General features: G+C 45.1%; 1 protein-coding gene and 1 long non-coding RNA gene across 5 annotated transcripts; both read right to left on the bottom strand.

Annotated features, from left to right (window-relative positions):
- Positions 1 to 1,458: 1,458 nt before the first annotated feature.
- LOC102896748 (5-formyltetrahydrofolate cyclo-ligase) lies at positions 1,459 to 23,017 on the bottom strand. 4 transcript variants are annotated; one of them, XM_025050195.1, is made up of 4 exons: positions 22,827 to 22,964; positions 20,262 to 20,350; positions 18,585 to 18,846; positions 1,462 to 1,905 (listed from the first exon to the last, which is right to left on the bottom strand). In XM_025050195.1, exons 3-4 carry the CDS (start codon positions 18,790 to 18,792, stop codon positions 1,673 to 1,675), a joined length of 441 nt encoding a protein of 146 aa, XP_024905963.1. In that variant the 5' UTR covers positions 18,793 to 18,846; positions 20,262 to 20,350; positions 22,827 to 22,964; the 3' UTR covers positions 1,462 to 1,672. The 4 variants fall into 4 exon arrangements, with proteins under 4 accessions (XP_006905386.1, XP_024905963.1, XP_024905960.1 ...); XM_025050192.1 differs by lacking the exon at positions 22,827 to 22,964 and adding an exon at positions 22,464 to 22,646; XM_006905324.3 differs by lacking the exon at positions 20,262 to 20,350 and having other exon boundaries at positions 1,459 to 1,905; positions 22,827 to 23,017.
- Positions 23,018 to 24,386: 1,369 nt separating this feature from the next.
- LOC112484027 lies at positions 24,387 to 26,249 on the bottom strand. The gene is made up of 2 exons (XR_003047865.1): positions 26,134 to 26,249; positions 24,387 to 25,763 (listed from the first exon to the last, which is right to left on the bottom strand). It is a non-coding gene; the product is annotated as an uncharacterized LOC112484027 (long non-coding RNA).
- Between the last annotated feature and the right edge of the window lie 601 nt (positions 26,250 to 26,850).

The following is a 26,850-nucleotide window of genomic DNA, read 5'->3' as shown; positions in this document are numbered from 1 at the left end:
CAATTGACATTATTGACATTTTTAAAGTGTTTTTACTTTTGTACATAAAACATCAAATCGTGTCATTATCCAAAGAATATGCATCATGTTTTGAATAAAAATGCCCTGAATATATCCAATTAACTCATCCAAAAAGATGCTCCAATGCCCACTATGTGTCTAGGTGTCTCCTAAGTCTGAGAGCCCCGCTCTTTGGAGCTCACCATTTGGCGAAGAGGCAGGCATGACGACTAACAATTGATACATAGGACAATATGATAAGGAGGACAATGGCCAGAGCCATTTAGACAAGTGAAAGTAAAACTAACTGCCTGGGAACAGAGAGGAAGACTTCACAGAAGAGGTGACGCTGGAGCTGGGTCTTGAAGGGGAAACAGGAGTTTTCCAGATGAACACAAGACAACAGAGTATTGCAGCCAGAGGAAGAAACGTACGCACAGGTGCAAAGGGCAGAAGCAGCCGCGGCAGCCGCAACCAATGCTCAGGGCACTATGCATGCACTTGCGTCAGTGGTACAGAGAATGTGGCAGTGGGGAGAAAAGGGGCTAGAAAAAGGCAGGCGGCAGACCTCACGTCAGCAGCTTTGTACACAAGGGAAGGCATCTGGCCAGCACCCAGGCGGCTCTGAACAGCCACTGAGAGATTCTCATCAGGGCGCCTCATGATCGGATTCACTGATACTTTGCAGTTCGAGAAATAAAGTGGAGGTCACACTGAAGGGCGGAGGCCAGATCTGAGTCTCCCGCCCAGTGAAGCTCAGGAATGCTGAGAACCTGGACAGAAGGAGTGTGAGGACGATACAGAGAGCAGGTGTAAGAGGCACGCTGAGCAAAATCCACAGGACCTCGTGACAGGCGGGACGTGGGGTGTGAGGGAGAAAGCAGCTTCTAGGAAGACTCCTGGATTTCTGGTTGGAACCAAATCTTCCCCAGACAAGACTGCTCCCTAGCTGGGATGCCATCTGCCAACTTTTAGCCCAGAGCAAATTTCATGTCCCAAGCAGACAGCACAAATAAACAGAAATAATTTCTAACTTATAGGATATCAGGTCTTAAACTCGTAAGTGACTGACACACAGAAGAGTGCAGATGGGAACAAACCAGCTAAATTTAAGAACTTAAATTATAAAAGTTTTCAGTCTATAAACAATCAAAAGCCACGAAGTGTCAAGACATAAAATTTCAGGGTGAATAAATGAAGTCCAGATGAAGTGGTGTAACATTCTTGGGGAACTTTGTACGAAGAGCAAACACCAAGTCAGTTAATAATTGCTGAGTATCTACATACCTGCCAGAGACTGACCAGGCCCATGACAGGACTTAATGACATAGGGTCTGCTTCCGATGAGGTCACCTTCCTCTCACTGAGTTGGACCACAGTTCCTCATAAATATTTAACTTAAACTGTAAAGCAGAAAGATCAACTTGTCATGTTCACACCAGGAAATTAAGCTGAGAATCATATGGTGATAGCCTCCATTTTAATTAATGTTCTACTATTCATTTTTAAAGATAGTTTTACGTTAGGTGTGTTATAATTATACTAAAAATAATGCAGTCCGTGTTCCCATGAGTGTGCAATTTCAACTATTTCCGACAAGAGAAATACACATATTCTGTGTCACATACTTCTTGGGTACAAAACACTGATTATCTGCTGTAGTCAATTGGGCTTAAGATGCTGAGGAGTCTTCGTAAAGGACTTCATCTACCTTCACGTCATTTTCGTCCACTGGGACCTGGAGGCAAATCTGTTCTTTGAAAGCCAAGGCCATGGTGTAGGGTTTCGCGTGCTGCTGCTGTGCACAGCGCTTCAGGTAGGCGTCGTAGTAGCCCCTGCCCCTCCCCAGCCGGTTGCCTTGTCTGTCAAACCCAAGACCCGGCATGAAGATGAGATCGAGTCCCCCTGTGGAAAAGAGGAACACATTTATGAGGGTTAACGGTTTCCGAAACAGACGATCACTTAGAAATCTGGTTTGTTTTTAATGCCACCTATTCTTTCTGATTTCTAATGAAATACACAATCCCTTCAGAAAATCATAAGAGCACGAGGTCAGCCTAAAAGGAAATAAAAATGACTCGGCAATTCGGTAAATCTACTGGGCTCCCTTCCAGTTCTGCATGTACACATGTGCGAAAGCACCAGATTCCAGCCCCACCCATAGCTCACTACAGACTCTCCAGGGACAGGGCCTAAGAGCGTCTTTCCTTCTTTTTTTAAGCATCCAGGTGAATCTACACACCTGCCAGGCTGGGGAACCATGTCCCAGGATCATGACAATCAGACGAGTGGGAGAGGGTCAGGAAGACGCCGTAAGGAACAGAGCATGGTCAGAGTCAGTGAGCAGGAAGAGGGCTGGCTGTCACGAGGACGGAGCCCCCTTCTTCCCTTCCCCTCCCCCTGGAGAAGCAAGGCCAGTTGTCAGGCTTCCCCGGATTTACGAGAGAACGGGCTTTCACCTACTCAGGGGCATCCAAAGGTACAAGATGGGGTCCCACACCTGGTCCTATGGCTGGAACCCTTCCAGGGAACGCAGGGACCAGAACTGGCCATGGCATCCTCAGGACAGACTGCTGGGGCTCAGGGTGGAAGGCAAGGTCTTGGAGGCTGTGAAAACCCAACCACTTTGAGAGGTGGGAGGCATCCCATGAAGAAGGCAGTGAAGGTCACGAGATGGAAACTGCCACGGACTGGGGAGGCCCAGGGAGCAGCCCTCTAGCTCCTGGCAGGGAGCACGACAGACCAGTCCAACTCAGGGGTCTGCCCCACAGCCTTCCTGCACGGGGCCTCGGCTGCCTGACGGCCATCCTGGGGCCTCCGGGTGACCTACAGTTTAGCCACGGACTAGCTGCTCACGCAGCATTGCTGGCAGGGACATACCAGTGCTGGAAGCCACGAGTTCCCGGGAACGGAGTGTTCTAAGTAGAAGTGGCCCCCACTACCAGCAGCTGTTCTGACTACCTGCATAACTGTGAGGCGAACTCAGCTTCTCTCTGGCTCCCAGCACATACCTGGCACCCTTGCCTGCCAAAACCCAGCAGAGCATGTCTCAGATTATAGTCATGACCTTCTCGGGTAAACCGGCTTGTCTTGCCAAAAAACCCTGGTCACTGGCCTTTCCCTTTCCCTTCCCTCCCTGTCCCCATCCTGCTCGTTGTTCTCTTTCGGGACTGACAGGGGCTTGAGCACTTAGACTGCGCTCCCTCCGCGTCCTCTGTCGCCAGAGCACACTCAGGCTTACAGCACGGCTCTGTCGTCTATGCCTAGAACCCAGACGCATCCACCTTTTCCGGGGCTTCTTGCCTCTTTACGGTGTGGCGAGGGACTTTGCAAAGTCCTGGGGCGGGAGGAGAGAGGACCCGGCCCATCGGGAGATGGAGGGCAGTTAACAGATGCACGCGTCCCATCCACCCCAAAGCAAGGCAGCGGCGTCTGCCAACCGCCCAAGAGCAGCGGAGACGAGCAGCGCGGCAGCTTCAGCAGCGGGGGAGCCCTTCTGCCGGGGTGTCGGGGAGGCCCGGGGAACTCTGACTGCACCTGGCTTTTACAGGTGTGTCTGAGTCAGGTCTGAGTAGACTTCAGAAGCCCAGGGGAAGGTGGCAGGAGCACAGTGCTGGGAAAGGAGCAGAGAGGGCGGAGGGTCAGGCTGAGGAGCGTGGAGTTCGTCAGGTAGGGGCACAGATATTTGGGAGTTAAAGGTGAAGAGACTCCTACAGCTTAATAGCAAAAAAAACAACCTGGCTTTTAAAAATGGACAAAGGACTTAGACATTTCTCCAAAGTTAAAAAAAAAAAAAAGATGCCAACAGGTACATAAAAGATGTTCAACATCAATGATCACCAGGAAAATGCAAATCAACACCTCGATGAGATATCACCTCATCTTGTTAGGGTGTCCGTTACTAAATATAAAGTCAGTGAGAATGTGGAGAAACTGGAACCCTCGTATGTTGCTGTTGGGAATTTAAAAAGGTGCAGTCGCTACAGAAAACAGTTCCTCAAAAAATTACGAATAGAACTAGCGACAATCCCACTTCTGGGTATTTATCCAAACGAACTGAAATCAGGGTCTTTAGGAGATATTTGCACACCCATGTTCACTGTAGCATTATTCAAACGGCAAGAAGTAGAAAGAACCTAAATGTCCATCAAGAGAATAAATTAATAAACCAAATGTGGTATGTACAATGCAATATCATTCAGTCATGAAAAAAGGAAATCCTATATATGCTATGACATGGAAGAAACTGGAGGACATTGGGTTAAATGAAATAAGCCAGTTGCAGAATGACAAATTCTGCACGATTCCACGCAGATGGGGAACTCACGGAAGCAGAGAACAGAATGGCGGCTGCCAGGGGCTGGGGGGAGGAGGATGGGGGAAGTCGCGGTTCCCTGGGCCTTAGTTTCAGTTGTGGGGACCTCCGCGCAACATCGCGCTTGCAGTGAACATTACTGTACTGCACGCTTAAAACTCTGTAAAAGGGTGCGTCTCATGTTATGTGTCATTCACCACAATTTTTTAAAAGGCAACGATACCAGAAGGAAAGCCAGAAGAACAGTCAGGATTTCGGCCAGAGTCAAGACATAGGAAAGAGAAGGTAGGATTTCATAGAACCCATCTGTAGGCAGAAGAAAAGAATGAAAAAAAGAAAAGAAAAGAATGTTCTCAAATCCTTCTAGCTGGAATTGATCTCGCCTCCCCGACCCCAACTCCTGTTCCTCCCGGCACTGATTACGGCCTCCCTGACGTCTACCGTGTACTTCGGCCCACTGTGCATGTCTCTGTCTGCCCCGCCAGACGGAAAGCTTCCCTGAGGACCACAATGTTTCCAAGTCATCCTTCACGCTTGGATTTCAAGAGCATTCTAGGTCGAAGAAACCCTGAAAGACATGTACCACCTGCAGAGCGGATCAATCCAGCATGACATCCCCTACTTCAGTACACGCCAAGATATGCGGGTTTGGATCAAGGAGGCAACATTATGGGACAAGAAAATGACAGAAGGATTGCCTTGCACGGATACCTGTTCAGAGTGAGCTCCATAACTGTTAAGCAAGAAAGAGAATGGCTTTGGGACTCTCAGGTGACAAAAGGCTCTGAAATGGCCCTTCGTAAGCAAGGGTCCTGACATCCTATTTAGGGTGCTGCTGTTGCACCCCCAAGCCATAGGATTGCTACTGCTGCTCCCTCAACCATGGGTTTACCTGTTATCCCCAGCTTCAGGTTCTTAAAAGCCCTCTGTGGTCAGCTTCTGCACTGGTGAATCCAGGTGTCCTCCTGATTCACACAGTGCGTTCCACGCTGACTCCATCCACCTGCTGTCACCCTCAAGCTCTTCCTGTGCCTTACTACCGTCAGCACATGCTTACCCCATCCGCGTCCCACCGTACACACACCTGGGGCTCTGCATACTTCCCTAACACTGTGCTGGATGCTTTCCCTCCCCGAAGGTGATGATCCAACAGGGCCTGAAAATCACATACAGGCTTAACACGTTCCCCTTGCACACACTGGTCCCACCAGACCATCACGACTAAGAGTTGACCCCAGACCCACTGAAACACACTGCGAAGTCCAAACCCTTCTGGCGGATGGGAGAAAAATCCTGGTCCACGCACCTCTTCTGTGTACACCTCTAGCGTGGCTCATTAGGAGCACGCTGACACCAGCACGACATGCAGGAGAGCCAGCCTGAGTTTGTTGTCTTGTGTGCGCTTGCTTCGCAGGCGCCTCCTGGTGCCGACCAGGAGCCCCGGCTGCACCAGGCCTGCGAATCAGACCAGAGTCCAGAAAGTGATCTCAGCACGTCAGGAGGCTGTACTGCAGAGTCGCAGTTGGTTGCGTGCTCTTCCTCAGGCTCTGCTGGCTTCCCAATGGGACCCTGCATCCCCAAACTGCAAGGCCACCCTTCGGAAAACTCGACCTGGAACACACACTATTTGCTCAGACGACTTGCCCCTTCATTGGCGCTGGCTCTCAAACGCAGCACCCTGTGGAGTCCGTCCAGGGTGGTGATCAGGGGCCCTGAAGCTACTTCTTAGCTGTGTCACCAGGCGAAGCTCCTGCCCTTCCTGTGCTTCAGTCTTCTCATCTGTAAAGTGGAGCTGAAAACAGTATCCACTTCACAAGGCTTGTCATAACAGTCAGATGATGCCTGTAAGCTCCCAGCACAGTGCTCGGATTATGCTACGTATGGTAACTACATTTACTGGGACAGCTTTTCTTTTCTAATTAAGAAATGTCAGGCACTGTTCCTAAAGCCGGGGAGCCGGGAAAGGAGCTGGAGCTTCCACCTTCCGTCAACTGGTTTTTAACAAGAGCCTTTACAGTCTTCCCTCGGAACTGGCTCTTCCACGTTCTCTCAGCTCCAGGGTTTGGGAAAAAACCAGGGGAGAGCGATGTGAGGGAAGAGAGGTTAGCAAGCTTTCCCTGTGAAGGGCCGGGGAGCAAAGGAGTCAGGCTTCACAGCCACGTGGACGCTGCTGTACAGCATGAGAGCAGCCACGGACAGGAATCAGCAACCGGCTGTCAGAATTCTCGCCTCCGCTGGTTACTCGGATGTGCCGGTGTTTCTCATGGGCGACCGGGGATCCTGCCCTCAGGCACTGCTGGCCTCGATCCACCCTGAGACGCAGCCTCCATCCCGACTCCCCTTGTTCCAAAGCTTCCGGTCAATCGCGACCTCTCAAAGGCAGCATCCGAACTCTTCACTTGGGTATCAGTGCCCACCCGGTCTCATCCGAAGCGCCTCTCCCACATCATCTCCCATCATGCTGAGCTAATCCCTGTGAAGCAGACGGATTCGCTGTCCCTCGGACCCAGCCGCGATCTCCTGCCTGCAAGTCCTTGCTCCCGCTGTGCTGTTCTCCACGCCTGAAAGGTCCTTCTAACCCTTTAATTAACTTGTCTAATGCTTACAGTCACAACATAACAAACCCCAGTTAAGCAGCTCTCCCCCGACGCCACGGTGAGGCTCGCGGTCCGTTCAGGATGAGGGTCCCCTTCCTTTGCCTTCTGGGAACGGAGCTGAGGTCTCTCCTCGGAGAGAGACCGAGCCCAGGTCTGTTTACAATAAAACAAAGGTGGAGAGTCCAAAAAGAATGAGAAGTCTCTTGACCATATTGATCTCAGTTCCCTAACTACATCCAAGTAGCTACCTGTTCAGACCATTCCGCATGACACCTAACTCTTATCCAAAGTCCAGCTTCTAAAAGAGAAGAACACAGGAACTGACATTTGTCAAATGCCTACAATGTGCCAGGCACTACGCTATGCCCTGGGGACAGAAGGGTGAATAAAACCAGCTGGTCGGCACATCCGCTAGGTGAGGCAGGAAGGTGAGGATCGTCACCCCCATTTCACTGATGGAAAAACTGATGCTCAGTGCTCAGAGAGGTCAAATTACTCCTTAAGAGAACTAAGTTCATGAGACAAAAGCCGAGAGCTTGCTGCCCAGGTGGGTAAAGATTCGACAGCACACACTGCTCCTACTGCTAAAAGGTAGGCGTGGGACTGGGCGAAGGAACGGCATCAGCGTGGCAAGGGCAGCGGAGCAGGCGTGCGGGCTGCTGGACGGGCCGCCCGCGCCTGAATCCAGCACCACCACTCCCAGCTGCGAAGCATCAGTCAACATGCCGTCGCCCACAATCTAAAATGGATGAGCACACTGCGACGAGAAGAGTCTCTAGGCTATTAATACCAAATGTCAACTTAATCAATTGCTGCGCGCATCCTCCCTAAACCGTGCAGCTGAGTGGAGACAGGCACTTCCATCAAACACGCTTCTAAAGCACGAAGAAGCTGAAATTCTGAAATAAAATACAGAACCAATAATTCATGATAGCTCTGGTGGCAGAACTCTCAAAAATCAATACCATACGCTTTAAACTCATTATGGCTGCCTTCAAAAAAACAGATTGAAGTACAACCTCCTTGAATCACTCTTCATAGTAAAACAGTACAGAGCATACAAGGTAATAAACAAAACCATTTATGTGATTACGGTCATATAATATATTCAAAATCACATTATATATAAATATTGGAATTTTAAAAAACATATTTCCCTTCAAATCCATAATGCTCTTAAGGAGTATTCAACTAAACCACCTCATGGAGGCAGCTAATTCTTAAAAAGTTACACTGTCAATGTGCCTTCGCTCTTTCGCTCTTTCGGCCATGTTTGGTCACAGTGTATTTTGGCCATTTGGGAATCTCCATGTAGAATCAAACACACTGTAGTAAATGTCATCTTTTAAAGACACAACTATCATGTGACTGATCATATCTGTATTGTCATTGTAAAATCCTTTCTTTTAACAGAGGTCCCAACGTTTGCATCAAAACACGGGGACTGTATTTGTCACAAAAGCACTGGGGACAGTACCCAACACCATGCGAGGCAGCCATTTTTCTGCTGTCCCCAGGTATGACAAGGCACTCCCACTATTCGGCTCATCAGAATGTAAGTCGATCTCGTGTGCCTGATATGTAAAAGCTAAGTGTTTATGAGTTCAAGGCTTTTACTCGGCCCCGTGAACATGGACCGTGTGTTTCAATGAAAGAAGCAGGAGACAACAGGAATTCATATTCTTCTAGGTAAAACTGAAAGCAAAGAAATACAAACCGTGCATTAGCTGCTGAGCATCTCACCAGCAGCAACTCCTCCTACCTAACCCAGAAAGCCTAAAAAATATCAAAGACAACAGAAGTGGACTGCCAGATGGATGGTAAAGACCGAGCATCCTTTTACCTATGATACTGGTAAACCCCATAAGACGTTTCGGAAAGGATCCAAAAGAAAGTAGTAACCAATTAATCAATTATCCAATCATTCGATTATCCAATCAATTGATTATCCGATTAATCAATTAATCAATTATCCAATTATTCGATTAGCCAAACATTCAATTATCCAAGTATTCATTTAATTGATTACTCAATTATCTAATTATTCAATTAATCGCTTATCCGATTATTCAACTAACTACTGTCACTGCTTACCTCATGGTTTTGGGATTTGGGCTTATTATTTACTTTTTCTTTATACATTTCTGTATTGTTTGAGTATATCTTTATAATTGAACATTGTTTTTAAAAAAAGAAATATTTCTATGAATGCTCAAAAAAATTTCCAGTCTTCCTTTGAATCTGTACTTCAAACATGTTAGTTTTTTTATTAAGTATGTTTTTTACTGTATCATAAAGCTATCAGGGTATATGGAAAATAATTCCAAAATGATTAAAAGTTAGCAGGAAATAATTTGATTTACATTATTTTCTTACCCATCATCCTCACTATCACCATGAACAATGACGGCTGTCTCCTACATGAAAGACAGCAAGCTAAGTGCCAAGAAAGAACCGAAAGAGTCAAGTGAGGGTCCCATACTGGACCACAGGGGTTGGAAAACTATGGCCTAAGGGCCAAACCTGGTTGTTGCCTGCTTTCGTAGATGAAGTTGTAATGGAACACGGCCCTGCTCCGCTTCATATTAAAGCAGCAGAGCTGAATCGCTGCAGCAGACACTGTAGGGTGCACAGAGCCCCCAATATCAACTACCTGACCCTTCACATGAGAAGTTTGCTGAGCCTAGCTTTAGAGTGTCTACCACAAGTTAAAAGAGAAAAGCACAAACTACACTTGGGCTTAACCTATCTTAGCAGATATTGACCAAAATAAATCTTATTGGGAAAAAAAAATTAAACTGTCTTACAGATATACAAAAATGCTTTGCAGAAAATAGGACCAACGGCAGCAGCTTTATCCACACAGCATTTTCTAAATGTTACATTTACTTTAGCTCAGAGCTTGTGATACTTTCACTGCCATTAATGATCAAGTAAACCTTAAAAAGTTAAAAAAAAAAACTGAGAAGGGATTATAGAACTTACTATGATTTTTCACTAACTTTAGGCAACTTCTGGTTGTCTGATTTTCCTCTTCCATCTTTAAAATGAGTACATGGAATTCTTCAATTTCTCAGACCTCTTTAGAATCAAAGCTTAGTAATTCTGAGAATCTTAAGGACGGTCCTTGCATATCCCGTGTGATACAGTCCATAAATTAAGCCGGTCCCCAAAAGACAAATACTGTATGATTCCACTTACATGACGTGTCTAAAATAGTCGAATTCATAGAAAGACAGTAGAACGTGGTTACCAGGGGCCGGGGTGAGGAAGAGAGGGGAGTTGCGGTTTTGCCAGATAAAAAAGTCCTGGAGATGCCTCACAACGCTGCGAATGCACTTAATACTATGGACCTACACGCTCGAAGATGTGTAAGATGGGAAATTTGATGTTACATGCTTTTTTTTTTTTTTTTTTTTTAACCACAGTTTAAAAACAATAAGGAAGAACTAAGGCTTTAGGGTAAAAGAGGCTGAGCCTGGCAGGCAGCCCGCCCCACAGCTCCGGTTCATGTAAGGTTGTGCTTAAGAAAAGCCTGCTTTCTTCTTGAGAGCACCGAAAAACGATTTCTTCAGATATAGAAATATATGGATGCTTTTGGTGCTATTTCTATTTTTCGCACTTTTTAGAAGATGAGCTCTCAAAGCCATTACTGTAAAAATTACAGGAAGGCACGACTCCTAAGCCTTGAGAGTTCAGCAAAACGAAACTTCTCCCGGGCTCCCACCCCTTGTTTGATCGAGGCGTTAAACGAGCACTCGGCAGTTCCTGCAAACTTTCCAGTTCAGCACATTTCTTCTGCTCACTCTCTTCTTCTACTCTAGGACTTGTCGCTTGGCTCGTATGAGCCTGTGCCATCTAGAACAAAGTCTATTACTGCCAGCCTGAGACGAAGTGATCTATTACTTTGAAATAACACAGTACCTGGTTTTTATATAACGTCCTTCCTAATGTGTTTCAAGTGCTTTTTTCACTCCAGCTACCCTTGTTATCTGCTTCATTAAGTTTGGTAGGCGACAAACTTGCTCTTGAAACACTTGAAGTTCCCTAAAACCTGCTAGAGCACCTTGACAAAAAAGGGAGCAGAAAAAAGTCTGAAAATTTGCAGCTCAGTCAAAATTCAATGGAATGAAATTAGTAAACAGCTATTACTAACAACTCACTGTATAGAAGGCCCTGTCTGAGGAGCCCCAGAGGACGCAGAGCTAAGTGATTACTCATACTCTAGGATCTAACAGCCTGGGCTGCTGCACACACGCTGGGCTGTGCAGAGACAGGTAAAGTCATCCCACTGGCCACACGAAAGTACTGATGTTGCATCCAAGTCGGTATGAAGAACAGGACAGCTTATCCAAGGTCGATTTCACATGCAGAAATTATACAAGGAACAAAAACCAGCTATGTTCAGTTCGTTTTACCCAATTATTATTTGATTCAACGTTATTACTTAATATTGAATTAAATAACATTTACTAAACATCATCTGCTTCCCTCCTTCCAAGATGCAACTTTTACACTGGACTATACGTTTTTCTTCTCTGTGATTTTGGTGACTATCTTTTACCAGTCTTTTAAAAAGAGGGTCTTTAGAAACAAAAACACCTGGGTTTCAGCCTCGCCCTGTGACTATTTGACCTTGGACAAGTCATTTCCCTTCTAGGCCTGTTCCCTCATCTGCAAAAAGAAAAGATTGACTTAGATGATCTCCAAAATCCCTTCTAGTTCAAAAAGTCCCCAGTGTGCTAATTAAATGACTAAAGGATATGTAAGTGCAGGAGACTGCAGACACAACCACCACCTCAGACTAATACATTTGTAAAACACCGACATCTGCTGGAAATTGGGAAAACTACTCAGCCTATCGAAATAATAACAGCCTTTAAAAAACATGGTCTTGGAAATCTCACTTTGAAAACAGGTAATCAAGGAGGCAAGTTTCTTATGAAATTAGGTTTTCTAGTATTTGATTTTGTAGAACTTAAAAAATTTGGAAGAAAACTTTAAGGTTACTTCAGAGACATCTGGTTCCACTTGGAAACGTAAGCCTATGTTCCTATGCTTTCCTATCCTACAAAAATAACTGTCTGAAAATACAACGGAAAAAAATTTCATTCACAGTAACAAGTATAAATTGACTAGGAATACACTAAACAAGAAATGTGCAGAAACAACATGACTAAAAGCAAAAACACCAACAAAAGAACACATGAAGAGCAGTAAACAACTGGGGAGAGAAGGCTGACTGTGGTGAAGAAATCCATTTCTCAAAACTAATCGACAGTTTTGACACAATTCCAACCAAGATCTCTAAAGGATCTGGGTGGAAAAACTGACAAAATAATTTTAAAGCGAATCTCAAAAATGAATGTTTAAGAATAGTCAGCTAAATTTTTAAATTATGAATAATCGGATAGGACTCATCCTACCAGGTACTGGAGCATTAAAGCGCATTAAACAGCTATTACACAGCTATGCTGCTCAAAACGCCACAGCGCTACTGCCTGGCCGGCAAACAGACCAATAAGGAAGACTAAAACGTTCAGAAAAAGACCCAAACAAGAATTTAGTACATGGACATGGTGGCATACTTTAAAACATGCAATCTGGTATTAACTGTAATCACCACACTGCGCGTTCCATTCCTGCAACTTATTCTTTTCTATACCTGGAGATTGAAAGAAGCTTCCGAGTGACAAAGGTCTCTCCAGCAGTTGCCTACAACAATCACTTGCTCCCTGCTCCCCTCGGTCTGCACTTCTAATCAACCAAAACAAACTAGCAAACTTACACTCTTCCCTTCTTTTTCTATCTGGGACTGAACATCCACTGCATAACCTCTAACAGAGCCCATCAGAAGTACTAATATAGGGCGAACCTAAACTTCTTTCAGTTGAATGAAAAGAGAAAAATCACTGCAGTTTGAAGTTTTAGAAGTTTAAAAAAAAAATAAGAAAGAAACAAGAGCACCTTTCTGCCTTATATGCAGTGACCAGAAGTCATTCATTCAATGTGCACTTATTAGGTTTATCCTTTAAGAAGGATATTTAAGCTGGTGAAGAAGGAGGTGAATCCTCAGAGTACCTGGGATGCTGTGTTGAGTCCAAACACTACAAGGGAAATGTCTGAAGACTATGTGATTCTCTAGGGGCTGCAGAAGGATTGCCAAGTTAAAGGTTAAAAGAAAGCACAGAGAATTACTTTCTAACCTTTACAAAGTGGTCTAAATGGAATGGGATTCCCTGGTGAGTGGTGGGCTCTCAATTCCTGCCAAGAATTAAATTAAAAAAAAAAAAAAAAGTTTAAGTTACATGTGTGGAATGTAATAAAGCCAATCAGATCACACCGTGCACCCCGATGTGTCCTAACAGGTAGAAATACAAAGGCAGAAGTGTCCAAATTTGATCTGGGAATCAAAGGAAGCTTCTGAAGGAGGCAGCACTTAAGCTGAGACTCAAAGGATGATTAGGATTCCAACAGGCAGACAAAGATGGGTGTTCAGGCTGAGGGAAGCAGAAGAGCAAAAAAGGTAAAGAGACCTTCCCCAAAAGAGAAAACGCACGCACACACACACATGCACGCGCACGCACACACACTCTCTCTCACACACACACTCTCACACACACACACACACTCTCTCTGTCTCCCCCCACCCCTTCCCTCCCGCCCCCCTTTTTCTCTTCCTTGAGTCTTCCTACAGAATCTGGGCTTACTTTCTGGGCAATAAAGACGAAGTTTTCAAGTGGTGGAGTAACACAGTCCAGTTGCGTTTTAAGGTCACTTTGGCAGGAACGTGAAACTGAGAAGACACGTGTTTGGAGAAGGATGGCCAGTCAAGAGGTCGCTGCAATAACCCAGGACAGAGAATTCGACCCCAACGTTTGCCAAAATCATTAGAGGCAAAGGTGAAATTTCATTAACTGGAACAGCTTCCTTGAAACCGTCTCTTGTCCTCTTTTTCCAATGGAGAAAATTCTCTAACTCACTTTACTGGAAAGAATGTTATAATTCATCAAAAAGAAATATCACGGTCTTGTGGCCTTTCAAAATGCTATACTGAAGAATTTTAAAGATGATTTTTTCACTGCTGAAGGCATTCAGAGATAGATCCTTTAGGTGTTTGCCCATGCAGCAGCTGAGTAAGATGGAGGCTGTATCCAGTCTGGGGATGAGAAGTTCCCTAGCCTGCGACGGGACTGTCCCATTAATCCCTGGGGGCAGAAGGTGATGTGGAGGGGCACAGAAAGATGGGGGAAGGGTTAGAGGGACAGACAGAGAGAGAATGAGCGGGAACTTGCTGATGAAGAGAGGAGAGGTAGAGGAAGAAAAAGCACATTCACGGTGGCATTTATTTACACACAGGTTTTCACCACTCTAGCTTGAGGTTTAAGGGTCAGACCAAAGTAAAAAGAATTTTTTTCTAATTCAAATTCCTCTTAAAATTAAAAATGCTGCCTCTTCTCTTAATTGGACATACACAGAAACATACATAAACCTAATAGACATTTTAATGTCTCAATTAAAGGTAATGAAATAAAAATTGAATTGGAAATGGAGTTTAAATATCTGAAGTTCTATATGTAGGGAGTTTTAAGTCACCTGGGTTAGTCCTTTTAATGATACTGAAGTGTTGAATAGTACATCCAATGAATCATTATGCTTGAATAGAACATTTAGCAGGCTAACTCATCTTGGCAAGAATAACAGCCCATAACCCCTAAGGAAGTATCTTTTAATCTTAATGGGTTGGGAGTTAACAAAAAGTAAATTACCACTCTCCAAAATGAGAATCTATTCTGAAGTTGCCACTGCAGAAGATAAAACAGACAATTCTGGAGCAGCTCCAAGGAAGCTATCACGAGTGCACTGATCATTCAAATGAAAGGCCCTGCTTTAAATGAAAGACTTGGCTCTCCCTCCTGTGTACTTACTTGAACATAAAATGACTGAAAAAAAGCTTCATGTTATGACCAGTGTACTTTTAGACACACAGGACTTAGTGCAAGTTCTTCCTTCGGAAAGTATAATAACGTTCCCACGAATACAATCAGCAAGGGTGCCTGTTCCATGAATAACCGTTTCCATGCAGTAAGCAGTCAAGAGAGAGAAAGAAGATGCAGGTGGCAAAACAGTCTTCATGAAGGAAGCGTTAAGAGAAGAAATGGCACTTCAAAGGGCACTGGAGTGGACAACAGGAGAAGCGGGTGACCGTGCAGTATTGCTAACGGCCTGCGTGTGCTTGGAGAAGCCCCTTGACCTCCCTGGGCTTCAATGAGCCCAAGTGAAAACGAGGACAACGAAGCGAGGACCGTAAGATTTGCTGTGCCTCCAACAGTCCTAACTCGGGGGGCAGGGCGAGGTTGCCCAAAACTCCTGCGGTGGCGTGCGCGATGTGCAAAAGCACATTCCAAAATTACAACTGCTTTGATTTATTTTTAATCTTGATGATTTATTTTGGGAGTTAAAATAAAATTAGTGAAGGGGATTTTTATGAAGCAAAAGAGACACGTGTTAAAGGTTTAGAAACATCTCTTCCAGTAAGAGCAAGAGCTGTTGCTGAGTCATACTGAAATACCAAACCGTGCAGGATCTTGTAACTACTTATTTCTTGCTTAGTAAAAATTAAACAAACAAAAATGCTCACGGACACTTTGACAGTCATTTTGGGGACGGTGGTGTTAGTCTCCACAGAACGTTACCAGATAATACCCACAGACTGTGCTGAGAACCCTGCATGAAGCCAGAGGCTGTCTGACTCAGGAGCTGCAATAGGCTTTCGATCTAGGTATGCCTATGTGTACTCAGCAGCATCATCTCACCCTGGGCCCGGCAGCGACTCCGGTACGTGGCCGACATAGATGAAAACATAATCAGAAGGCAAAGAGAGAGTGGGCCCTACTGACACTAATCCAGCCATATTTAAAGCCAGCTTTTCTGTGGATTTTTCAGTCTTTGGACCAATAAAATCCCATTTTTTGCTTAAATCACATTGAATCAGATTATTTACTTTGAATGGAAAGATTCCTCATTCTGAGGATAAATTCGGTAAAGAAGCTCCTCACTTCATTAACCAATTTGAGATTTTGCTGTATACATAATACGAAAATACCACATGTGAGATTTTTGCTTAGAAACGTATAATTGCAGCTCGGACACCAAAGCTCACTTTTTCTAAGCCACGATAAAGTGAGCAAACCAGAAAGATAAACAGGCTATGAAAGCTACGCCAGTGACGGTCTGAACTCTAATCAGCTCTTCCTGAACACGCAAAGCTAGATTTATGCCTTAGTGCTGAAGCTGCCACATTCTAAGCTGCTGATGCCAGTAAGAACCCCTGGTGCAGAATGTGGTGCTAGGTGATAACGACCGCAGAGACTGCCCACTGGAGCACTGCATAAACTGCAGCAGCGCCAGCTCCCAGACTGCAGTCGCACGGAACTACAGGTACCACCCCCCACCCCTTCACAGCCCAGACCGCAAGTATCTGCAAAGAAAAACACGGGGGAAAGTGAGCCATCCACACACAGCACAGAGAACAGCCATGGAGGAGGGGAAAAGTGAACGACCAGGTTTTGGGGTCGACTTTTCTCTATTCAGGGTCAAGCCCTGAGCTTCTATATTGCTATTCTGGATATTTTCATTTGACAGTTGTATCTAGTTGGCGCACTTACTTGATTTATATATGTCTTCTGTCTGCCTAGCCATAGTGTGAGCCCCGTGAAGTTCTGGACCTAACACCGTGTCTGACACAAAGTAGATGCTCAGAATATATGTTAGAAATTATCAAAATGTTCAACACTTGGCTAGTAATGAGTTCATTGTGCAATGAATAATTCTGCCTTCCATGCTTAAAATTAATAATAATGACCATTTACTGAATAGCTCCAATGTGCCAAATGATGTGCTGAAAACCATTTATTTACATAAATGATTTAGCTCATCTATTTACACTGAATTTATCCTAACCAGGAAGTGTAACTCAAGTAAGAGAAAAGATCATGCTTCTTCCTTACTCTTCCCATTACTGGACTTTCATAGAAACAGAACAAATGCATGAAGGCTCAGGGTGGCGCATCGTTGCTCAACCTGAGAAATACTTCCAGAAGGGGCAGAGCTGTTCCACAACGGCCACTAATGAGCTGCCTCCGGAGGAGCTGAGTACTGGAGGACACCAAGCTGAATTTCAACTATTAGGCACATTATAGAGATGATGTAAGCACTGCAGGAGCCGTTAACATAGTCAACCAGAACCGGAAAGTATCCTAGGCTCCGCCCATGAGCCTGCGAGTCCGGAGAAGCAGCTGCATTAACTGTGAGCAAGTCCTGTCTTTCCTTATTTATAAGCCTGGGCTACCCCCCAAGATATGCTACACTTATCTTAAAATGCTTGCAACCTTTCCTCTTGAAAATACGAAAGAGTTATGTTATGTTGGCATTCATCTGGTCTACAGGTGCAGGACACGTAGGAGGTAGATCTGAGTGCACCTTTGGTGCCTAAATATTCGCAAAGTGCAAGATTGGGGAATACAGGGAAAATTAAAGCAGCAAAGTAGATAATCCCCCCACTACTATGAGCCCTTGACTCTGCCGCCTCCTACCCCGTCATACGACTGATTCTGTGGTTTCTGGTGTTATGTTGGAAGGGAAACTACATGTGTAGTTGGGAGACTACGTAAAGCTGCACTGCAGTATCTTTGCAACCACTTGAGTCTTGGTGAAAAATACACACCTCTGAGACGGCTTTGAGGCACTGCATTACAAAACGGCACCTTAGCTTCATTTGCTTTCAGCTCTTTGACTGTTTGGTGCTGATTAAATCTCCCAAGTGGTTTGCTGGCCAGGGAAAATAGCACGTGTAAAGGTCCAGCAGGAGAGAAAGCAAAGTGGGGATGGGAAAGTGCAGGATATTCAGGTGGCTGGAATGTGGACTATGAAGTGAGGGAGTAGAAAAATGTGAAAATGGAAAAATAAACAGGGCCAAATCAGGAAGAGTCTTGTTATGGAGTGTTTACTTCAACCTAAGGGCAGCGGTCAGTCGCTGAAAGACTTAAACAGAGGAGAGAAGTGGTCAGATTTGTTAGATATCTTGTTTCAATTACCGTATAGACAATGAATTGAGAGAGAGGAGAGGATGCAAGACATTGAGAGGAAGAACAGTTAGGAAGCTGTTACCATAAGCAGACAAGAGAAGACGGTGGCTTAGACTGCAGTACTTAGCGGTGGGGTCGGAGACAGGTGGACAGATTCAATATGTATTCAGTAGGTAAAATCATCAGGACTCGGTAACAGACCACAAGTGGGGCATGAGAGAAAGAGAGGAGTCAAGGACGATCTTAAGATTTCTGGCAAGGTCAACTGGGTAGCTCACGGTACCATGCAGTGAGACACACACAGTAGTAGGGGTTGAGGGGAACGTGATTCTGTTTGGAACATGTCATGTCTGAGATGGCCACATGACATCTGAGTAGAGATGTCCAGAAGGTAACTGACAGGTCTGAACGGGAGGTATGAATGCTCATTCACACTAATAATAACGTGCTCATTAATGTACAGACCATAATTGAAACCGTGAGAAACGATAAAATTATTCAAACACGAGAAGTGGATCAGAGGTCTAACAACCCATCACGGTCTGACGGCATCTGAAGATGTCAATTCTAATACCACAGGCTCACCTGTTGACAAGGCCTCCTCCCGAACTTCATCCTCACCAGGCTGATGAATATTCCAGGATGTTTTGGGAAGTGAAAAAATTTCCTCAGGTGATGCTAACTTCACCATATCCATGTGATTGCTCTGGAACTGGTACCGGGGAATAAAGCAAGTTTTGCCTTGTTGAAAAATGTCCTTGATGATCTCTTCTGTCTCGATTTCATCTTGCATGCTCAGAAAGATGGAAATTCTTTTGGACTTTTGATACTGACTGTGGGCAATCACCTAAACGGAAAATGATGGCAATTACATTTTCCAAGATTATACTTTCAAAAATTAGTGACTCTTCTCAAGTTTTAACACTTTCTCCTTACTTTCTCAGCCTTCTCCAACTTACTTAAATATCAGGAAACAAAAACAAAAACAAAAACTCCAGCAGAGTGGTATAATGGGTCAACGTTACATCCTGCAACCTAACTTTTGGTTCTGAACGCGACACTTAGTTCTCTGATCCCTTTACACTTCTCTGGAACACCGACTTTGTAGGTGCGAAAATCATCATGAAGTCACTGTGGAGCCCTGTTGTCTATACAGAGAACAGACATCTCCCCATTGTGGCAGTCTTCAGCCATCTCACACACCTCCTCTACAGTCTGCGTTATTTTAACTCTGAGCCTCGGCCCCCACAAACTTCTTCACTCCTTGTCAGGTTTCTCTCCTAAATTTTACCGATTTAAGCCCAACTCAAGCCCTAACTTTTTCTGACTTCTGCAAAACGCTTACTACATTTAGAGTTAATACACAACTTAACATTTATATATCGTCAGGAGTTGATTACTATTTGTTTCATGTGCCTTAAATGTGGTATTCTAATCAGTCTGTAAGCTCCCAGGAGGCAGAGAACATGTCTAATACTTCTCTCAGCTCTAATCACCTCCAACCTGTTTCCTAAAACTCTTCTGCTTAAATGAATGTTAAAATGTGCACAAAAATGGGAGGCGGGGAGACCTTACATAGGCAAAGTCCTTCTAAAAGCAAGTGCCAAGCTTATGAGAAGGTAGATCTGGGTTAAAGAATCTCATATTCCATTTAATCATTCATCAGGTAGGAGAAGGGGGCTGAGTTTTGCTTAATAGAGAAAAACAATGTCACGACTTCTCCAGACTCAGAAGTTAGCTCTCAGCTACCTTTCTCCCACTTCCTTTTCTGTTCTCTCATCTTCTGTGAGCTTAAGAGAAAAATATAGTGCAGAAGTGGCTTATAAATATGACTGGCAGAAAAATACAGATTCAGAAAGTCGAGCTTTCCTAATAAAAAAAGAACACAGAAAGTTTAAGTAAATAGTGCACATCAAACCAGTGTTAAGGAAGGAAAATAACTCCATCTTCTGAGAAGTTACCAAGCTGTTAGGCCTGAAATAGGCAAAGCAAATGTAAATGTGAAACCCTTGGGCAGATCTGGGCCTTCTGGCACCCAAGCACTATCTGAGGATGTTAAGTGTCTCTCTTGTTCTCTTTAAAGCAGAATATAGAAAATCAAGAGCTGAATAAGCAGTAATAAACATCAGTAAAAATTCACTGTGAGACTGTGCATACATTTATCTTCCTCAAATCTCATTTATGTGGAAGTAAAGAAGAGAATAAGACAACAGAGATCTGACTAATTTCTGAAAGGCAGAAAGTGGAAGAGACAATATTTACAGACAAAACAGCAGCAGACCACAGCACTCAGAGATGGTGGTGGATGCAGTGCAGGCAGAATCCATTCCTCTTGTGGAACCTCAAAATGACTACAAGAGGCAAAGCAAACCCCCATTAGCTATAACACCTCCATTCATTAATATGTACAGACAATAAAGACTCATCAAACATGTTAGAAAATACAAAATAAAAAGATAATTAAAATTAAGATTATCAAAATTAAAACATTTCAGGAAAAAAACCTTAAAGGGAAAAGACAAAGAAATGGGGAAAATGAGAAAAAATATTAAGACATAGAAAATCAATTTAGGATTTTTATTATTTGATTAAGAGGAGTTGCAGAAAGGCACAGAGGGAAAAAAAGTAAGCAAAGATATAATAAAGATACCAGTCTTAAAACTAAATAGAGGTTATGGATGCTGAGCAGAACAAGGAAAAATAATTTTAAACTTGAAATTCAAACTATCAATTAAATACGAAGGTAAAGATATTTTCTAAGGTATAAAGTATTAAGTTTACCTCCAAAGATAATTTCTTAAAAAACAGCCTTTACTCAGAAGTGGAGCAGGAGAAAACTCTCAGGTAGTGGCTATGCAGTGGGTACAAAGGCAACCAGACCACAGCGAGCAGGGGGCTGCAGTGCTTTCAAGAAGAAAGTAGATTTAACAGACACAATGAAAAATCTACTGATAAGATAAAGGCATAATCTTGTTTTGCCAGAAATGAAAAATAAAGGTAACCAGAAACTCCTGGCCAAAAGTTAAAAGTTTATACTCCAAATAGGAATGAACTAAAACAAGGGGCAAGTTCGAGCAATTGCAGGGCATAAGGGAAAATATTTGGTATTGACACTTGAAACATTTCCTTCCTAGCATAGAACTAAATGTTTTTCTTAGATATTCAATCACACAACTTGGTTGTACAGTAAATACTATCTATGTAACTAAAATACAGTAAGTACTATTTACACAAATTTCAAATTTGGAAATCAGCCACATGAAATGCTCAACAATCATATAGAACAGAGTGCAAATATTATAAAATCTGACAATTTAAGCATAATGACAAAGTGGGTAAAAGGTCACTACTTTCCTCATCTTACTTAGTTGGGGAGTCAAGATATGGCACAAAGCTGAATTTCTTTACATTAGTTTGCTGATAAATTTCCTAAATACGAAAATAGTTGTGTTATTAAGAATATGTTTTATTATTATTATTTTTTAATTTGGGGGAGAAAAGCATTATTTAATAGCATTACTGAACATGCACTATGGCAAAACACTCTTTTAAAAAGTCACAATACCTTGACATTTGGGGCCTTGAACCATAAGTTGGACATGAAATCAATGGTGGGTTACAATCAGCATTTTTAAATGAAATAGAAAATATTAAAGTCCTTTGTAAGAGCATTTGAGATGGTCCCCAGCACATGTCATCAGTTTGGCTCAAATGAATTCTTATAAGAAAAAAATAATAAAAAATGAAGTTCCTTGTGAAACATTATGTTGTAAAACATTTCTCATACGTTGAGACAGGATGTTGAGGAAGTCACACCATTACCTTGACTTAAAACGAAATTACTAAATTACATATGGTGTCAGATGGGTGCCTGACTCATAGGGGTGATTTACTTTGTAAGTTACATAAATGTGTACACCGGAAACTGATATAACACTTATCACAGGAACTGAAAAGTAAATTTAAAAAATACATCGATTTTTCTATCCAACCACAATCAGGCCGTAGATACTTTTTGAAGAGGACCTTTTAGGAGGGGACCCGCTACGTGTCACGGTGGAGAAAACTGACACCACAAAACATGCCACCAATGGGCTCGTCCTGTGAACGGAGCAACACAAGGCTGCCACCCACAGACGCGTGGCCTCGCTCCGGCCCCCAATCTCTGCCCTCTGTCGCCTGGGGCAGCGCGAGCACGGGACTCGCTCCTCTTTCATTAATCCAGACAAGCACGTCGCCACCACGCCGCGGCCTCCGGCCAGCCAGGGACACGCTAGGCCCGAGGATGGGCCGCAGGCCGCGTCCTCGGCTCCCACTGGTCCTCTGTCCTGCCTTCGCCCCTGAACGATCCTCGTGTGACACAACTGCTTGTTTCCCGCCTGGTGTCGTGACAGGAGTGCCCGGCCTGCGCCGCCTGGGCCCGCGCCGCCCCCACCGGGTGCGCCTGCCCGCACCTGCCCTTACCTCGGCGCCTCGGTGGCCCCGCTGAGCTCTCGCCACCATGGACGCCACCCCCCACCACACTGCCCTCCCCGGGAGGAAGGAGTCACCCCGCTGCCCTGTGACTAGCCCCGTCCTTCTCCCGGCGCCGCTCTGCTGCCGACGTCGTGCACCAGAGCGTCCCGACACGCGGCACAGGACGTGCGCGCGCCGGGGGAGACGTGCGCACGCTGAGGGGGACGTGCGCGCGCCGGGGAGACGTGCGCACGCTGAGGGGGACGTGCGCGCGCCGGGGTTCTGCGCCTGCGCAGACCCGCAAGCCTGTGCCGCGCGACCGTGATCGCTCCGGCCCGGTTCGCCTTGGCCCATGTCCCGGCGGCCGCGCACCTTCTGGGTCAGGAGGCGGGACTGGCGCAGCCGCTCCTCGGCGCTCACGGTCCGCAGTCGCTGCTTCAGTTCGGCCCGCAGGCTGCGCTTGGCGCTGCGCACGGCCGCCGCCGCCATGTCAGGTGCGGGCCACCCTCAGGCCCCGTGGGCGTCGCTGGTCCGCGGCCCGAGAAGATGGGGAGGAGGGGGCGGCTTCCGGATCCCGGGCGCCCCGCCCCCGCCCCGCCCCCGCCAGGGCCTCGGCCGTCCCACGGGGTTGCAGGTGGAGTGGCTGGGTCGCTGCCCCTTCCCAAACCAACACCGGGTTCTCCTCTCTTGCAGGGCACCTTCGGGGACCAGCTCCGTGCGCGGACAGGCCCCTGTGGGGCCGATGACCCCTCCCATGTTGACGGGGCAGAGTTCAATGGGTAACTAAGTGGAACTCTAAAATAATTGCGAGTTTAGAGAAAATTGAGTAAGCTTTATGTCAATCAACTTTAGTCAAGTGGGCATGGAAACAAAAAAACATTGAAAAATAGCGAAGGAAACACTGAAAACTAAAGACCACAGGGGGAACTAGCCCTTCCAGACATTAAAACGCACCGTAAGGACTATAATCAAAACAGTGTGGCTCCCGCTGCTTGAATACACAACCGGAGCAGTAGAACAAGAGGAAGCACAGAAATACACCCAAGGCCACGTGGAAATTTTGTATATGATAAAGGTGGCATCTCAAGTCACTAGGACAAGCACGAGCTTTTTAATAAATCACTTTAATTCAAAATGCATCAAAGGCCTAAATACAAGAGCTGAAACGAAACTATTGGAAGAAAACATAGGCATACATTGTCATCGCCGTGGATTGGGCAGAATAGCTTCTTAGTTGTAATGTTAAGGGTGGAAAATTTTCAAATGCGCCAACTAGCTAGCTAACTGGCTATAGGGAAGAAATATCTTTAGATACCAGAAGTTGTCCTACTTGCTTGTGTGTGGTTTAGGAAGTGTATTGTAGAAGATGTGAAGATGGCCAATGTCTGCTTCTGTGATCCATTTACTTGTTAATTAAGGGTGTTGTTCCGGGCAAAGATACGCTAACAGCCAACTTCCACTTCTGTAATCTGCTGGCTTGTTCAGGAGACCACCAGGTCTTAAGCTTTATCAGCTGCCTCCTCTGAAAGCTCGGGGCTGATCTCCTCTAGCCCTGCGTGGTAGAGAGTCAGTCGTCGGCCGGCTAATAAAAGCTCATAATTAATCTCAATTGGCTCCGTGGGTCTTAGAATCGTTCGCACCATAATAGTAACACCGAAAACACAAGCAACAAAGGAAAATTCATCAAAATTAAAAACGTACACTATTAAGAAAATGAAAAGATAATCTACGGAATGGGAGGAAATTATATATTTGGAAATCATATATTTGCAAACCATATATTGCAAATCATATATTTAGTAAGGGGCTTGTATCCACTATGTATAAAAAACTCTTGCAGCTTACCGGTAAATCACCAGATAGTCCACGTTTAAAATCGATAGAAGGCTGGAATAGACATTCTCCACATAAAATATACAAATGACCAATAAGCACATGAAGATTTCAACTTTATCAGTCACGAGGGAAATGCAAACCAAAACCACAGATACACCACTTCACACCCACTAGTGTGGCTATAATAAAATAAACAAAAAATAAACATGTTGGTGACGATGTGGAGAAATTGAAACACTCATACCCATGGGACTGTAAAATGCTACAACATGGCTGGACCTTGAAAATTGTACGTTAAGTAAAAGAAGCCAGACACAGAAGGCCGCTTATTGTACGATCCCATTCGTTTGGAATGTCTAGAACAGGGAAATCCGAAGACAGAAAACAGATTAGTGGTTGTGTGGGGCTGAGGACAAAGAGGAGTAGAATATAGGATTTCTTTGGGGGATATGAAAATGTCCTAAAATTAGACTGAGGTGATGGCTGCACAGCACTGTGAATATACTAAAAACCACTTGAACTGTACACTTTCAAAAGGTGCATTCAATGCAAATTATATCTCCATAAAATACAAGAAGGCGATAAAAGAAACACATGTTTCGGGGGAAAAAATACAGTAAGCATAAACCAGAAACTAAAGGAGTGGGTAAGAAAAGGGTGGAAGGCATGGGAACATGGGAACGGAGTAGCAGCGATGAGGACGAGTTGACTTTTCTCTGACGGCACTTTTTTGTCTCTCTCTGGCTCTGGGAGAGCCATGGTAATGTTTTACATACAGACATGCAGCCAGGGTGTGGAGGGGAACCCAAAAGGGAAATCCGAGCAGGGACAGACAAACTGAACTATATTGTAAATGGTTAACATAACCACCAGGGGGTGCAGAAGAAAGGAGCTTAAGCAACTTTAGAAAACAGTATTTTGACTGCATGCTGTAGGGCTGAAGACAAAAATAACTTCACGCAGATATTGCACTCTAGTTAGTACGTCGAGTTTTCATAGGGTTATCAATTGGCAATAGGGCAACTGCCACGTAGAAGGGAAACCGCGATGCAGAAGAGTGAGGTTGGAGAGATGTTCCCGCAGCGGCAAGAAGGAACGGGTCTAAGACACGAGTGCAGGGCTTGGACTTCGAACAACTGATCCGATGTAACAGGAGGGAAGGAAAACATACCAGGTGCAGACGCGGCGTAGGTAAGTAAACACGGTGGGGAGGATATGTGGAAGTTCTCAGTGAAATAGGAAGCAAGGTCGGTGGGAATTAAATTGCCTACATGAATTGTGTTGCAAGTGTCTATAATAAACTCTTCCTGTATGTACATTCTGTTGCTCAAACGGCACAGTCATCGACCTTCAACTTTCAGCACAGTTTTGGAGTTGGGTTCTCATGGGTTTGGTTCTCACGTGAGATTTACTCTGGTAAGGCAATAAATGCCAGCCGTAGGCTCAGTCGGCCGTCTTGAAAATCCTTTGGTCCTAAGGCAGATGAATCGGAGAAACCCGTCAACGCTGTGGAAAAGTGACCTAGCCATCGGCCGTCCTCATGTTGTGCGCCTAAGAGCATCTTCCAGCAGAAATAGCCGCACGAGCTACCGGTTACGAAGGGTTTGTTTTATTTTCGTGTTTTCTGTGATTACACAAAGCAGCCTTTCCCTGTCAGCAGGCTTCCCCCTCTGCTAAGTTTCCAGATCCAAACAGTGACAATCAGTTTTAAGTTAGGCGCGTCTACGGGGCGATTCTACAAGCCCAAGTACTACCGAAGATAGGGAGCACCAGGAGCTCTCTTCAGCCGTCGGTGGGAAGTCGTCTGACATGTCTAATAAAGGGGGAGGGCGAAGATACTCACCTGGCTGCTGAAGACCCATCAGTGGGGAAACCAGCTTCGCCCAGCTGACCTTGACACGGTTTCAGCTTGTGAAAGGGATGGGAAGGAAGTAGAGGGTGTGAGCGGCACCACGCGATCGGCAGGAAGTTCTGCAGCGAGAGAGAGAGAGGCGGCTGGGGCAGAGGGGGCCGGCATGCGCCGTGGGTCCATGTGACCCACCCACCCGACTCATGACCTTGGACAAGTTTCTTCCTGCTTCTAAGCCTGTGTCCTCAAGAGTGAAATGGGGATAATACCTACAACTTTCTAGGAAAGGTCACGTGAACCCCAAGGGGCAGAGATGGTTGCGGGGCGGGGAGAAGGAAGAACAGGCACGGTGCTCCCATGTTGCAGTCAAATTTGCTGACCTCGAAATTGGAACATGGGGGTCCCACAAAAGACACAACTTTCTAACTTGCGAAATATTTTCAATGGAAAGTTTGACGATGGCTCAGCATTCAATCATCCTCCTGATTGTCTCTATTCAAATTATCCCACTGAATCCTGCCTATCTGCCTGCCATATCCATCACTTCCCAAGGGCAGGCCAGGGAGCGAAGAGTGGGTGAGGGAGGGCGCCAAGGGAAAACCAAGCATCCGGGGTTCTGGGGCTGACGGGAAGGACGGGGCCGAGAGGGAAGTGGGGAGCAGACTTGACTGTGCAATCTAGACCAGTGACACAGACAAGGGCTTGGGTAAT

This window comes from Pteropus alecto, unplaced genomic scaffold (assembly GCF_000325575.1).
Source record: "Pteropus alecto unplaced genomic scaffold, ASM32557v1 scaffold60, whole genome shotgun sequence".
NCBI classification, from domain to species: domain Eukaryota; kingdom Metazoa; phylum Chordata; class Mammalia; order Chiroptera; family Pteropodidae; genus Pteropus; species Pteropus alecto.
The sequence above is the reverse complement of the archived record's forward strand: the minus strand, read 5'-3'. Positions and strand labels throughout refer to the sequence as shown.

Bases quoted from the DNA above. Each gene is read 5' to 3' on its own strand.
- LOC102896748 (XM_006905324.3), bottom strand. From the start codon at position 22,943: ATGGCGGCGGCGGCCGTGCGCAGCGCCAAGCGCAGCCTGCGGGCCGAA. The intron at 18,847-22,826 runs GTGCGCGGCCGC...TTTTCCGTTTAG, and splicing joins CCCGCCTCCTGACCCAGAAG to GTGATTGCCCACAGTCAGTA. The intron at 1,906-18,584 runs GTGAGCCTGTGG...TCTTTTCCACAG, and splicing joins GGAGGAGGCCTTGTCAACAG to GGGGACTCGATCTCATCTTC.